Here is a 16,565-nt window from a genome sequence, read left to right as displayed (position 1 = left end):
CCATTTACTTTCCTGGACACCAGCTGTCTCTAGGACCTGCAAGATGCCTCCTGCTCCAACATGTTCAAGGATACTGATTCCTCTTCAGACCACATAAAACTTTCGCCTTTTACCAAAATGCTCAAGGGACCAGTGGACCCAGACTCAAGGAGCCCTTAAGAACTTAAATGAAGGGATTCTTCAGTCCGGAGTGCCCAAGAGCCACAACCAAGTAAACAAAGCATAGTTTAACTGTGTATGTAAGCCGTTGGTCAACTTAAAGCTAATGTTGATTAAAGGTAACCATTTGTAGCCCATCAGTTGGGTGGGTATTATCCCGAGCACCAAAAGGTTGCTGGGTTGATTCCAGGTCAGGGCACATGCCCGGGTGCCACTCGATCCCCAGCGAGGTGTGTGCAGGAGGCAGATCATCTATGTTCTGCTCTCACATCCCGGTTTCTCTTTCTCTCTATGTCCTTTCCTCTCTCTCTCAAAAATCAGTACAAAATATATTTTTTAAAAAGGTAACCATTTGTTACATTTGTTTCTCTTTAGTATTGTTTGTCCATGTCCCATAGTTTTTTTTAAATAAAATTTACCCACTTTAATGTGCAAAATGAAATTAATTTTAGCAAATGGTAATGGGCTTCCTTCACTTGTGTTAACAAGGTTTGCTGAGAAGTAGGGAGACGCGGGAGGGGTGTAGGGGAAAGTGATTCAAATGAGAAGACTATGCACAACCAGGGCATGCTTGTAGGCGAGAGGGTCCAGGGCCCAGGGTGATGAGAATGAGAACTACTAGCAGTCTGCAGGCATTTGGGACTTCCCCAGAGTACAGAATAGAATTTCCAATGGTCTTATCAAGACCAGGGCAGGAAGATCCAGCTGACACAGAACATCTGGGTGAGTCCATAATGACTGTGAACACAGGAGCTGGAGGAACACCTGAAGACCCACCTGCAGAGGCAGGGCGGTGGGTGTGAGGTTAGGAGCATGGGCTTGGGAGTCACTGTCTGGGTTTAAAAATATGGCCCGTTACTAGAGATAAAGAGGAAAGTTTTATAATGATAAAAGGGTCAATCCTTCAGAAAGATATAAAAATTTTCAATATATATGCACCTAACAAAGCACCAAAATATATGAAACAAAAATGGACAGAAATGAAGGGAGGAGTCAATTCAACAGTAACAGTTGGAAACCTCAACACTCAACTTTCATTAATGGACAGAATAGGCAGAAGATCAACAAGGAAACAGAGGACTTGAACAACCTGGTAAAGCACTGAGACCTAACAGACATCTGCAGAGCTCTCCACCCAACAAATGCAATACACATTCTTCTCCAATGCACACAGGCCATTCTCCAGGAGAGACCTTTGTCAGGCCATAAGCAAACCTCAATAGATTTAAAAGGACTGAAATAATACAAAGTATGTTCTCTGAGCACAATGGAATGAAATCTGAAAACATTAACAAAAAGGAATTTCGGAAACTCGCCAGCAGGTGGAAATGATACAACATATCCCTAAACAATCAATGGAAGATGGAAAGAGATCACAAGGGAAACTAGAAAATACTATGAAATGAAGGAAGAGGAAGAGAGAGAGAAACATTTATATGACAGCAACACACTGATCAGCTGCCTCCTACAAACCCCGCAGGGGATCAAGCCCACAACCCAGGCATGTGCCCTGACTGGGATTCAAACTGGCAACCTTTTAAAAAATATTTTTATTGATTTCAGAGAGGAAGGGAGAGGGAGAGATAGAAACAATGATGAGAGAGAATCACCGATCAGCTGCCTCCTGCACGCTCCCTACTGGGGATCAAGCCTGCAACCTGTGCATGTGCTCTGACTGGAAATTGAACCATGACCTCCTAGTTCATAGGTCAATGCTCAACCACTGAGCCACGCGGGCTGGGCAAACCAGCAACATTTAGGCACATGAGATGACGCCCAACCAACTAAGCCACACCAAGCAGGGCAAATGCTTTGTTTAAAGAATTTTTTTCTATTAATTATGATACTTCCAAAAACAATTGTTTTACATGTATGGGTGCATTGTTTTTAATGTCATAGTCACTGTTGATTTAGTCCCACAGCCCACTGTTTGCATCCTCTGGAGCCCAGTGAGGACCTACCTCATATTATCTCCATCTTCCAGTTCCCACCATGGTTCCACTCCCAATAGTTCATCACAGCTAAAAGGCACTAGCCTCAGTAAAGCCCTGCACAGGATGAGAAAAACTGCCTTTGTCCTGAAATGTGGAAAAGTTTTTCACATCTGATTTAGTTAAACTTCCTTCCAAGGCATCATTCCTGTAAGTGCTTATTCTTTTTCTTTTTTTTTTTTAATGTTGTATTTGTTTGTTTTTTAATGTTTAGAAAGGAAGGGAGAGGTAGAGACAGAAACATCACTAAGAAACATCAACATTGCCCTAGCTGGTTTGACTCAGTGGATAGAGCGCCCGCCTGCAGACTGAAGGGTCCCGGGTTTGATTCCGGTCAAGGACACATGCCTCACTGCGGGCTCGATCCCCAGTAGGGGGCGTGCAGGAGGCAGCCAATCAATGATTCTCTCTCATCATTGATGTTTCTATCTCTCTCCCTTCCTCTCTGAAATCAATAAAAATATATTAAAAAAAAATAAAAAAGAAACATCAACATTGATCAGTTGCCTCATGCACACCCCTCACCAGGGAACAAACCCATAACTAGGGCATGTGCCTGGACTAGGAATTTTATTGATTTCAGAGAGGAAGGGAGAGGGAGAGATAGAAACATCAATGATGAGAGAGAATCATTGATCGGCTGCCTCCTGCACACACACACACACACACACGCACACACACACCCCACTGGGGATCGAGCCTGCACCTGGGCATGTGCCCTTGACTAGAATCGAACCCAGGACCCTTCAGTCTGCAGGCTAACGCTCTATCCACTGAGCAAAACCAGCTAGGGCTACTTTTTTTTTTTTTTTTAATCCTCACCCAAGGAGTGAGCATATTTTTTCCATTGATTTTTCGAGGGAAATGGGGGGCGGGGGGAGAAACATTGATGTGACAGAGATACATCAACTTGTAGCCTCCCATAGGCAGCCCAACCTGGGATGGGGATCAGACCTGCAACCCAGGCACATGCCCTGGACCAGGAATTGAACCCGGGACTCTCTGGGGTGCAAGCCCATACTCTACCCACTGAGAACTCTGGTCAGGGCTAAATGCTTACTTCTTTTAAAATATATTTTATTGATTTTTACAGAGAGGAAGGGAGAGGGATAGAGAGTTAGAAACACTGATGAGAGAGAAACATCGATCAGCTGCCTCCTGCACACCCTCTACTGGGGATCGAGCCTGCAACAAAGTTACATGCCCTTGACCGGAATCGAACCTGGGACCCTTCAGTCCGCGGGTCAACGCTCTATCCACTGAGCCAAACTGGCAAGTGCTATGCTTACTTTTTTAAAAAGAAGATTTTCAATTCAATAACCCAACCTTCCACTTTAAGACACTGGAAAAGAAGATGAGCAGATCAAACTAAACTTAAATCAAGAAGGAAAGATATAATAAAGCTCAGAGCAGAAATTAATGAAATAGCGAATAGAAAAACAGAACATTAACAAAACCTAAAGTTAGGTTTTTGAAAAGACTTCTTTTTAGGAATTGACAAGCCCTTAGCTAGACAGACCAAGACAAAAAGGAAGAAGACTCAGAAGTACCAGAATCAGAACTGGAAGAGGAGACATTACCACTTGTTAGCGGAGGTAGCTAGATGTTAAGGAGGAAGCAAAGGGAATCAGACACTATTACACATAATGAAACTGGGGAGCATGATCCTGTTTGCTTCACCATGAAGCTACAGCTTCACACACACTCCAGGACTCACAGCACTCTCTCCAATGGGCTAAACATCCCTCCTTCCCACCCTCAGCACCAGACTGGCAGGGGCAGGAGGAGGGAAGCACGTGTGCAATGTAAGTAAAATGTCGCAGGGAGAGTGCCTGCCTGTAGAGGCCTGTCAGTCTAGCCTGGGGAAACAATGGATATAGGTCAGGGGGTGAATCCATCAGAAGCCCGGAAAAGCTTGGCAAGTTGATTGGTTATTTTGAGAAAGCTCTTGGTCCTTCCCAAATCCAAGAAGATATAATCCCCAAGGACACAAAGAAGAGTTCTCTCGCCCACCCAGTAACGCACTGGCACTGGCCGTTGTTCAGGCTTTCCCTCTGGCCCAGGAACACGCAACCATGCTGGTCTAGCAGCCAACGGGGGCCACAGCAGATTGTGCAGGCTCCAAAGGACTCAGCTTTAACAGGAAACAGACACTCCTGACACTGGCCTTTGTTTTGGTCCCGATGAAGACAAGATTAGACTTTTTCCATGGCAGCCCTGATGGAGATTGGACACTGAAAACCCGGGGCAGCCTTCCAGAATAAATCTTGCCACACCACAGTCTCCCCTGCATGGATCCCTGAAATGCTTTTCTCACCAGCCTGTGAAAGAGCATCGTTTCCGCCAGCAACAAACTTACAGAAATAGAATCTTACCTCGACTGATGTCGTGGCGCTACCGAGGAAGAAGTTAGTGATTTGCCGGGCCCTGGCCCCGAAGACGAGGTCCGGTGACCCCTGGCCCCTTCCTGTCTCCCCTCCGCCTACCTTTCCCTCTGCCTTCTGCCGGGATGAGGCGCGCAGGCCTGGGTGAAGGCAACTATGGGAACTATGGCTATGCTAATAGTGGATATAGTGCCTGTGAAGAAGAAAATGACAGACTCACTGAAAGTCTGAGACACAAAGTAACTGCTATAAAATCTCTTTCCATTGAGATAGGCCATGAAGTTAAAACTCAAAATAAATTATTAGCTGAAATGGATTCACAATTTGATTCTACAACTGGATTTCTAGGTAGAACTATGGAAAAACTGAAGATTTTATCCAGAGGGAGTCAAAGCAAGCTGATGTGCTATATGATGCTGTTTTCATTGTTTGTCTTTTTTGTCATTTATTGGATTATTAAACTGAGGTGATGCAAAAAAAAAAAAAAAAAAAAAAAAAAAAAAAAAGAATCTGCCGCCGGAACCGGTTTGGCTCAGTGGATAGAGCGTCGGCCTGCGGACTGAAGGGTCCCAGGTTCGATTCCGGTCAGGGGCGTGTACCTGGGTTGCGGGCACATCCCCAGTGGGAGATGTGCAGGAGGCAGCTGATCGATGTTTCTCTCTCATCGATGTTTCTAACTCTCTATCTCTCTCCCTTCCTCTCTGTAAAAAAAAACCAATAAAATATATTAAAAAAAAAAAAAAAAAAAAAAAAAAAAAAAAAAAAAAAAAAGAATCTTACCTCCTCCAATGACCAGTGTACAATGGCAGGCAGGTTACCTGCCTCCATCTCCTCTACTCTTCAAAAGGCATTTTTCTCAAAAGGCTATGAAGAAAAAGCAAAATAATTTATGTCAAGTATCTAGTCGAGATCAATTAGTCATTGCCACTCCAGTTGCTTTCCCTCATCCAGTCCTTCAGCCATCTGTTTGGTTGGCTCTCCCTTCACAATAGAACCAACTGCTTCTTCACCTCGTCTACCTCATGCCAAGTTGGTCCAAGTCACCATTCTCTCTCCCTGCATTAGGGCACAGCCTTCTAACTGTTGCCTCCTCCAACTGTCTGTTCTCTACAAAACCACCACTGCCATGCTTTTAAAACAAGGTGATGCTATGTCTCCATTCCCCTATTCTCAACTCTGCAATGATTTCCCATTGTTTGTGGAATAAAATAGTGCTCTCTGCCATGGCCTACCAGCCCTGCGGATCTGGCCCCAGGTGTCACTCTCCCCTTTGCCTGCAGGGGTCCAGCCACACTATTCTTGTTATTTCTCAAACTCGCCCAACTTGTTTTGATCTCAGGGTCTTGGCCCTTTGTATCCTCTGCCTGAACACCCCCCACCTCTAAAGACCTACGCATGGCTGGAGTCTCCAATTCACTGGAGAGCCTACTCAATGTCACCTCCCAAGACATTGCTCCTCTGGCCAACTTACCTCCAGCAGCTCAGACTCTCACAGTCCACGCGGGAACTCTGCTTTCTTTTTCTTCCCAGTACTTATCGCTACATGACATTGTCTGTTTATTGCCTATCTCCTTTCGCTAGAATGTGCTCTCCCTGAGGCGGGCCTTTGCTTTATATGGTGCTTTTACCTCCAATGCCCAGATCAGAGCCTGGCACATGGAATGTACTCAATAAATATCTACTGAAACAGAAGTGAAAGCTCAGCAGTAGGACCCACAGAAAAATGGGACTTTGTATTTGGTGTATGATAAAGTTGGCATTGCAAAAAGGCAGACAAGTCAACACAGGTGTTGGGACCATTGGGAAGCCATGTGCAGGGGCTGGGGGGGGGGGGGTTTGCAGAGAAGACAGGGATTTATCACAGGCATGTAATTTGGCTCCCTCTTGAAATGCTACTTTCCAAATGCATAAACCCACAAGAAAGAGGAGAAGGGAAGAGGGGATGACAACAGAATTTTTGAGGGTAGAAAGTAAATGGGCAAGTACTATCAGACAACGAAGCCAAGCAGGCAATAAGAAAAAGGGAAAATTTAACCTGATTTATACCTGAATCTTTAAAAGGCTCAGAAATTTTAGAAGGGGGCTGGAGGTGAGGTGAAGGGGAAGCTGCTACAGGAAAGAAGATTAATAGGAGAGGATTTAAAAAGGTTACAAAATAAAAACAGTAGAATCCTAGATCTCCCGCTCCCCCCACCATACCCCTGCATCCTCATGATTGCAACCCAGAACCTGGCAGATCAGAAATGTACTTTCAGGAGAGGGTAGAAGGAGGTCCCTAGACAGGTGGACACTAGACACAGGAGACAGAGAAGATACCAACAACAGAGGCATTTTACCAAAGTTCATGTACTAACTGTTGAGGATGTCCAGACCCTCAACCCTCTTTCCACCCTTCAGCTCTGGGAACATTGCCAGAGAGGCATGGAGCTCATAATACTAAACGGTGAGCCTCCACCCCACCCTAGGCTTTCATCCCCAACTTAGCTCCCAGCACACTGGGAAAAAACAGACTCCTATCAGGGCATACTATCAAGAAATTCCAGTTCACGAAAGATGATAGGAGATTCAAGAAAGTCCTAGAGAAGAAAAATTAGCTCATATACAAAGTATCAGTATTCAGAATGACTTGAGACGTCCCAACTGCAATACTGAAAGCTGAGGAACAGCAGAACAATGCCTTCAAAAGCTTATGAAATTCCTGGGCATATACCCCAAAGAAGGGAAAACAGAGACTAGAGCACCCATGCTGACAGCAGCATTATTCAAAAGTGGAAACTCAGGTGTCTAATGAATGAATGGACTTAAAGACTGTGATAAATACACACAATGGCTATTATTCAGCCTTAAAAAGAAAGGACCTGCCCTGGCTGGTTTGGCTCAGTGGATAGAGCGTCAGCCTGCGGACTGAGGGGTCCCAGGTTTGATTCCGGTCAAGGGCACGAACCTTGTCTGCGGGCACATCCCCAGTGTGGGGTGTGCAGGAGGCAGCTGATCGATGTTTCTAACTCTCTATCCCTCTTCCTTCCTCTCTGTAAAAAAAAAAATCAATAAAACAATATTTAAAAAAAGAAAGGACCTTATGACACAGGGTACAATATAGATCAGTGGTTCTCAACCTTCTGGCCCTTTACAATACAGTTCCTCATGGTGTGACCCAACCATAAAATTATTTTCGTTGCTACTTCATAACTGTAATGTTGCTACTGTTATGAATCGTCATGTAAATATCTGATATGCAGGATGGTCTTAGGCGACCCCTGTGAAAGGGTCGTTCGACCGCCAAAGGGGTCGCGACCCACAGGTTGAGAACCGCTGATATAGATGAACCCTGAAGACGGTATGTAAAGTGAAGTAAGCTAGCCACAAAAAGACAAACACTGTATGATTCCACTTATGTGAGTTACCTAGAGTAGTCAAATTTATAGATACAGAAAGTAAAATGCTGATTTCCAGGGCTGGAGAGAGAGGGAACTGGGGAGTTACTGCTTAATGGGCACAGAGTTTCAGTTTGAGGTGATGAAAAAGTTCTGGAGATGGATGGTGGTGATGGCTGCACAACAAAGTGAATGGACTTACTACCACAGAACCGTATATCTAAAAATGGTTAAAACGGTACCTTTTATATTATGTATATTTTTCTTTTCTTTTTTAAAATACATTTTTATTGATTTCATAGAGGGAGGGAGAGGGAGCTAGAAACATCAATGATGTGCCTGGCTGGTGCAGCTCAGTGGTTGAGCATCAGCCTATCAACCAGGAGATCACGGTTTGATTCACGTGAGGGACATGCCCGGGCTGTGGGCTCCACCTCTGGTAGGGGGCGTGGAGGAGGCAGCCGATCCAGGATTCTCTCTCATCATTGATGTTTCTCTCTCTCTCTCCCTCTCCCTCTGAAATCAATAAAAATCCTATATAATAGAGATAATATGCAAATTGACCATCAAACCCTCACACAAGATGGCCACCCCCATGTGGTCAAAGATGGCTGCCCCCATGTGGTCAAAGATGGACACCCCATGTGGTCAAAGATGGCCGCCCCATGTGGTCAAAGATGGACGCCCCTACGTGGTCAAAGATGGCCACCCCATGTGGTCAAAGATGGACGCCCCTACGTGGTCAAAGATGGCCACCCCATGTGGTCAAAGATGGACACCCCATGTGGTCAAAGATGGACGCCCCTACGTGGTCAAAGATGGCCACCCCATGTGGTCAAAGATGGACACCCCATGTGGTCAAAGATGGACGCCCCTACGTGGTCAAAGATGGCCACCCCATGTGGTCACAAGTTGGCCACCACAAGATGGCCGGCAGGGGAGGGCAATTGGGGGCGACCAGGCCTACAGGGGAGGACAAGGGTGACAAGGTCCACAGGGGAGGGCAGTTGGGGGCAATCGGGCTGGCAGGGGAGCAATTAGGCGTAGATCAGGCTGGCAGGGGAGTGGTTAGGGGGTGATCAGGAAGCCAGGCAGGCGAGCGGTTGGGAGCCAGCAGTTCCGGATTGTGAGAGGGTTGTCCGACTGCCAGACATCCCCCAAGAGGTCCCAGATTGGAGAGGGTGCAGGCTGGGCTGAGGGCCCCCCCCAAGTGCATGAATTTCGTGCACCAGGCCTCTAGTATATATATATATTTTTAAAAGTGTCAAAATCAGCCGAAACCGGTTTGGCTCAGTGGATAGAGCGTCGGCCTGCGGACTGAAGGGTCCCAGGTTCGATTCCGGTTAAGGGCGTGTGCCTGGGTTGCGGGCACATCCCCAGTGGGAGATGTGCAGGAGGCGGCTGATCGATGTTTCTCTCTCATCGATGTTTCTAACTCTCTATCTCTCTCCCTTCCTCTCTGTAAAAAATCAATAAAATATTTAAAAAAAAAAAAGTGTCAAAATCAGAGTAAAGGGCAAGAAGTTTCATTGTCTAAGAGGCTAAGGGGACAAATTATAAGCAGATCTTCTGAATGAATAAGGCTTAATCTTTGCCAAGATATTTATCTAAGGGTTGAAGGCAGATACAGGTTTTGTGGAACCTGAAACATATCATTTGGGAGGCCTTCATTAAGAAAAAGAATGGCCCTGGTTGGAGCATTTGGTGTTGTCCCATACACCAAAAAGACTGCAGGTTCAATTTGGGGCACGTTTGGAGGGCAACCAATTTATGTTTCTCTCACATTGATGTTTCTCTCTCTCTCTCTCAGTAATCCTCACTCAAAATAAAAAAGAAAGCATAGGGAAAAAAGAAAGTGTGTAGGTAAATAGGCTTTGATCACTGGTATTCTTTCTGAGGCTAAAAGCAACAAACATCACAAAGATTGACATTTAACCAAGTGAAAAGTTTAAACATTAAAAAAAAAAAAAACAGCTTAGAAAGATGTAAGGCAAACAATACTAGTAATCTTGGTGGGGAAAATCTACCTGCAACAAATATGACAAACAAGGGTTAAGTAAGCAGCCTCACTACTAAAAAAGGGCTTGCAAGTCAAGTGGGGGGGGGGGGGGGGGGGGGACTGGAAGCAAATCTTCCAGATTATTTCAGGCTGAAAACAATCAAACCCCAACAAACTCAGGCAGAGTTTGGCATGTTCCCCCTTTCCTGCCTAAAGACATGCAGAGGGCAGGGAATCTTAGCATATCCAGTTTATAGCGCATATGAATGCAGTGTGGCAGACAGGGAGGAGCCAAGCAAAAATCTGCACTATAGATTCCCCTCTGTGTCATTGTTTCTGGGTGACTTTGCAGGAATTTGTTTGCCAAGTGTTTGCTTTCTCAACTGCCTATGAATTGCTTGCCTCCCCCTCCTTAGTCCACAATGATATATATACCTCATTTAGCCTCACTCTCTCCGGAACTTTCAAGCTTCTGTCAATTCCCCACGAAAACATATTAAATTTTATTTTCTCCTGTTACTCTGCTATATAACATTTGAATTATTCTACCAGTCAGAAGAACTAAAGGGGTATGGGAAAGTTTCCCTGGCTGGACAGCAGAAAAAAACTCATGCCTAGCTGGGTGTGGCTCAGTGGTTGAGCCCCGACCTAGGAACCAAGAGGTCATGGGTTTGATTCCCAGTCAGGGCACATGTCCGGGTTGTGGGCTCAATCCAGTGTGGGGTGTGCAGGAGGCAGCTGACCAATGATTCTCATTCATCATTGATGTTTCTCTCTCTCCCTCTCCCTTCCTCTCTGAAACCAATTAAAAATATTTAAAAAAAACTCATGAGGACTTTATAAGATGAGATAATTCAGGTGACAAATATCCAATAATTATTAAATTTTAAAATATTCAATCTCACTCTGAACGGCAGCTCAGTGGTTAGAGCACCAACCTGTGAACCAGAAGGTCCTGCATTCAATTCCCAGTCAAGGGCACATGCCTGGGTTGCACATCGAAGTTTTACTCTCTTCTTTCTCCTCTCTCCTCTCTCTCCCTCCCTCTCTCCTTTCCCTCTCTCTCTCCCTCTGTCCCTTCCCTTCCACTCTCTCTAAAAATCAAAGGAAAAAATATCCTCACTCCTTAGCTGAGGATTGAAAAACATATATATATTCAATCTCAGTGATAATAAAAAATGCAAATTAAAAAAAAAAAAAAGGCTCTGGCTGGTTGCTAAATTGGTTAGAGATTGGTCCCTATATGCCAAGGTTGCAGGTTTGATCTCCAGTCAGAACACATACAAGAATCAATGAATGCATAAATAAGTAGAACAAGAAATCAATGTTTTTCTCTCTCTCTCCCTCCCTCTCTCTCTAAAAATCAATTTTAAAAAGTTAAAAAAAAACAAAACCAATGGATATTCTTTAACCACCAAATACGCAAAGATTAACTTAAACTTGTACCACTTGATGTGGCTAAGGACTGATCTAGAACTCTACAAATGCTGTCATGGAGAGCACTTCGGTAATATGCCTTTAAATTATTCACTCTTACTCTTTGCCCCAGTAATTTCACTGTAGAGAATCTATTTCAGGGGAGTGTCAGAATTGCAAAGATACTTATGTAGAAAATATTAATTGCAGCCCTGATGAAAACTCAGAAGAAATGTAAATAAGAGGAAGGAGAGAAAACTCTCAGGCTGTGTGTATATTTGCATGTGTGCACATGAACATAGAGAAAGGTGAGAAAGAACACATACCTGTTATCACGGCTAATGCTGGAACATGAGAGTGAGCGGGGGGGGGGGGTGTTACTTTTTCTTTACATACTTCTGCATTGTTTATATTTGCCATAATTAACATGGTGTATTTGCTTTTGTAATTAAAAAATACTCCAGAGATAAGAGAATTCCCACATAGAAAAAAGATGAAACCATTCCAAAGGGAATTTGATCCCCATCTATCCTATCACCCAGACTCTAATAAAAACAAGGACTTAAAAAACAGTCATTAAGTCTCCCAGGCGAAACAGGCAACTCTGACCAGCTGGTTTCTATAGCTGCTTGAGTAGCTGTAACTAGAAGTGCCAGTACCCAGTGGCTTATGGGCAGGAGAGCAGAATACCAGAAACTCAAAACAGATTTTTTAAATCCCCAAATTAAAAGCACAATACTCTCTATTTAACCTGTGGCTAGAAGCCAGGAGACATCAAGAAAAGCGACTGTATATGGAGTTTCCTCAAAAAATTTAAAATGGAACTCCCATTTGACCCAGTAATCCCACTTCTAGGATCATATCCCAAGAAACTAGAAACACCAATCAGAAAGGATACATGTAACCCTATGTTCATAGCAGCACAATTTACAATAGCTAAGATTTGGAAACAGACTAAGTGCCCATCAGCAGATGAGTGAATTAAAAAAACTGTGGTACATCTACACAATGGAATACTACGCTGCTGTAAAAAAGAAGGAATACTTACCATTCACAACAGCATGGATGGGCTTGGAGAGCATTATGCTAAGTGAAATAAGCCAGTCGGAGAAAGATAAATATCACATGCTCTCACTCATTTGTGGAATCTAATAAACAACATAAACTGATGAACAAAAATAGATCCAGAGACAGAGAAGCATCAAACAGACCATCAAACTTCAGTGGGAAGGCAGGGAGGAGGAGGGGTAAGAGATCAACCAGAGGTTTTGTATGCATGCATGTAAGCCTAACCAATGGATACAGACACTAGGGGGTGGGGGTGGTGGCCGGGGAGAGGTCAATGGGGGAAAAGGAGACATATGTAATACTATATGTAATTCTTTAAACAATAAAGAATTTAAAAAAGAAAGAAAGAAAAGTGACTGTGGCATCCCTACCTGCAGGTCACCACCACATCCCTGCCACACCGACACCCCTGAGTTATTATGCCATAACTCAGGCCCATCTGAAATATTCTTTTCATGCAAACTGTTTACACAGGAAGAAAATTTGATAATTAAGCATAACTAGACCACAGCTTAGCCTGGTTGTTTAAGAGAGCCATGCAGAGCAGACATATATAACTTTTAGGTAATATTCCTCACCATTTAAACCAGCAAAGATAAAATAAAGATAAATACCAGTATTGCCTAAGCTTGGGCAAACAGGCATTTACGTTTATATATGACTAGTGGCCTGGTGCACAAATTCGTGCACATTGAAAGGAAATTAATTAGAAGAAATATTTTAATATCACTATTAGCCCTTTCTCTATAAGAGAAGTGTCAACCGAATTCATGATCAACAATGACAGATCGAAACACACGTGTGCAATTGGCGCAAGAGCTTTATATGTATCGCACATGCACAAGTCAACTTAGCCTTTTATAGATATAGAATAAACTTGCTTAATTAGACCTGCTATCTGATTTAGCTAAACTTTTTCCAGCCTAGTGAAGCACCCCAACTTCTCTTTCAGGTAATTGTCAGTAACACAGCAGTAAATATCAACACGAAGCAGACAATTATTGCAGATCACGCAGGGAGAACAAAGGGTAACCTATTTATTTCACTGCAGCAGTGTTTGACTATATTCTATGCAGTGAGAAAACCTGAAGTCATTTTCAAAGTCTACCATTTTCTTACTTCTTTTCAGTTGGGTCAAGTTTCTAAGCTTTCTAAATCTCCATTTTCAGGCTAATGAAAAGAAAACAAGATTCCACTGAGTCTCTTATCTACCTACTCCAGGACTTCTGTGAGGATCAAATGAGATGAGGCCCGGGAAAATGCTTCACAAACATTTGGTTAAAGTGTAAAATATTTGCACCTGGCTATAAAGCAAGTTGTGTTCCTGGGCTGAAGAAACTGCAAGGAGGCTAGTCGCTAGGGAGAGGAAGCCGGGCGTTGCTATATAATGTCATTACCCAGCGACCACTTCTGGGCTGGGCTGAGCTGGGGGCTGCATTTTGCGCCATGGGGTCTCAGCAGCATGGGCTGCGATTTGGCCGGCTGTGGCTCCAGGGTAGTGGGGGGGCCTGTGTCCCACTTGGGGGAAGCCGAGTGTTGCTTTGTTGGTGCCAGGTCCATGCCAGGTCCGCGCTGCCATTTCTCTGTAAATGGCCAGTGCGCATCATGGCAGCTCCTGTGTTGAGCATCTGCCCCCTGGCGGTCAGTGCATGTCATGGTGACCGGTTGGACCATGAGAGAGACACTTAGCATATTAGCCTTTTATATATATATATAGATTACTTTAAAAAATATATAAGCTTTAAATGACAGAATGTGAAAGAAGAGATCTTTAGGATTATCATGTTCAACCCTCTCATTTCTCAGCTGAACTTTACATCTGGAGACTGTTTTGTAACTGCCAATTTATACTTCTTAATCCATTCACCTTGCCCAAACCCTTCATGAATGGTCTAGCCCAGTCGTGGGCAAACTACGGCCCGCGGGCCGGATCCGGCCCGTTCGGCTGTTCTATCCAGCCCGTGGAGCCGAAAGAGCGCAGGGTTCTCTTGCTCTCCCCTCCGCTAGCAGCAGTGTTAACATGTATTAGTTCACACAAACACTCCATCCATGCTTTTGTTCCGGCCCTCCGGTCCAGTTTAAGAACCCATTGTGGCCCTCGAGTCAAAAAGTTTGCCCACCCCTGGTCTAGCCAGTGGGTTCCCCATCTTCAAACACACAGTCTGACATGCACTAGGCACAAAGAACTATATGAATGAGTGCATACCCAACACTAGGAGCAAGTAAATTGTGGTTGACTAACAAGATATTACGGGCTTTTAAGAAACTGTCAAGCTGAAAGTCACATTAGATGAAAATGTAGAACCTCATGTGAGAAAGCCACAAATCTCCCAGATCTTAGAGCTAGGACCCCATTTGTTTAGCCTTAGTTACCCAGAGCTGCTTCACCTGTTCCTCCAACCTCTTTCCACCTTTCCCGAGGCACCACCTCAGGACACCCATAGCAGCCCCTGCAGGCCAACTGTCCTAATAAATATACCCTGACCATCCCCCAGGTTAGTGTGCACAAATTTACCCATTGCAACATCCCGTTGCATGGAGGTCCCAGAGTTGCTGTGAGCTGTCATCTCCTGGTGAGTGGCATGTAGTTGCTTGCAATTTTCCACCGGAATGCAGAGTGCTGCAAAGAACAGTCTTGTATAAGCATTTATCTTTGGGCTGAGATTATTTTTCAGAGAGTCCTAAATGGACACATTTTAAATTCTGATACTAATTGAGAAACTTTACATGGCAATTCTCAAACTTCATGTACTTAGGCTTTACCTGATGGATTTGTTTACAATGCACAATCCTAACAAACAACAAGTGATGGTGAAGATGTGGATAAAAGGGGACCTTGTGCTTTGTTGATGGGAATGCAGACTTGTGCAGCCATTACAGAACACAGTATGGAGGTTCCTCAAAAAATTAAAAACAGAACTACCTTATCACTCAGCAATTCCAATTCTGGAACACTAATTCAAAAAGATATACGTATCCGTACGTTCATTGAAGCATTATTTACAATAGCCAAGATATGGAAGAAACCTAAGTGCCCATCAACAGATGATTGGATAAAGAAGATGTGAGAGAGAATGTATTCATATATAAAATATTCCATAATGAAATATTACTCAGCCATAAAAAATAATATCTTCCAATTTTCGACAACATGAATAGACCTAGAGGGTATTATGCTAAGTGAAATAAGTCAGACAGAGAAAGACAAATACCATATGATTTCACTTATATGTGGAATCTAAAAAACAAATAAAATAGAAACAGACTCATAGATGCAGAGAACGATGGTTGCCAGATGCAAGGGGGGTAGGGAGATGGCTCATAAAGGTGAAGGGATTAAGTATAAATTGGCACTTACAAAACAGTCATGGGGATGTAAAGTACAGCATAGGAAATACAGTCAATAATATTGTAATAACTATGTATGGTGCCAGGTGGGTACTAGACTTACGAGGGGATCACTTCATTCGTAAGTTATGTAAATGTCTAACCACCATGCTGACACCTGAAACTAATATAATACTGAATGTCAACTGTAATTAAATAAAACATCTTTTTTTCTTCTTATATCATTTATCCCCCCTATACCCTCTTCTACCTCCCCCCACCTCCCTTTCCCTCTGATAATTACCATACTGTTGTGCTATGACCTGTTGTTTTTTGCTTAATCGCTTCACCTTTTTCACCCTGCCCTGGAACCCCCATCCCCTCCAACAGCTCAATCTGTTCTCTAAAAAAAAAAAAAACTTTTAAAAAATGCAAAGTCCTGCCGAACCGGTTTGGCTCAGTGGATAGAGCTTCGGCCTGTGGACTGAAGGGTCCCAGGTTTGATTCCGGTCAAGGGCATGTACCTTGGTTGCGGGCACATCCCCACTGGGGGGTGTGCAGGAGGCAGGTGATTGATCTCTCTCATCGATGTTCCTAACTCTCTATCCCTATCCCTTCTTCTCTGTAAAAAAAATCAATAAAATATATTTTTTAAAAAACCTGTGAGAAAATAAATTTTTAAAAAAATGCAAAGTCCTGCCAAAACCGGTTTGGCTCAGTGGATGGAGCGTCGGCCTGCGGACTGAAGGGTCCCGGGTTCGATTTCGGTCGAGGGCATGTGCCTTGGTTGCGGGCACATCTCCAGTGGGGGATGTGCAGGAGGCAGCTGATCGATGTTTCTCTCTCA

The 16,565-nt window shown here is 43.9% G+C and overlaps 1 protein-coding gene across 1 annotated transcript; it reads left to right on the top strand.

The window, feature by feature from the left end:
• Positions 1-4,541: 4,541 nt before the first annotated feature.
• Positions 4,542-5,010, top strand: LOC118663276 (BET1 homolog). Its single transcript, XM_036322726.1, has one exon. The coding sequence runs from the start codon at positions 4,660-4,662 to the stop codon at positions 5,002-5,004; it is 345 nt and encodes a 114-aa protein (XP_036178619.1). The 5' UTR covers positions 4,542-4,659; the 3' UTR covers positions 5,005-5,010.
• Positions 5,011-16,565: the final 11,555 nt, after the last annotated feature.

The sequence above is a fragment of the Myotis myotis genome, unplaced genomic scaffold (genome assembly GCF_014108235.1).
Source record: "Myotis myotis isolate mMyoMyo1 unplaced genomic scaffold, mMyoMyo1.p scaffold_m19_p_9, whole genome shotgun sequence".
Taxonomy (NCBI): domain Eukaryota; kingdom Metazoa; phylum Chordata; class Mammalia; order Chiroptera; family Vespertilionidae; genus Myotis; species Myotis myotis.
The sequence above is the reverse complement of the archived record's forward strand: the minus strand, read 5'-3'. Positions and strand labels throughout refer to the sequence as shown.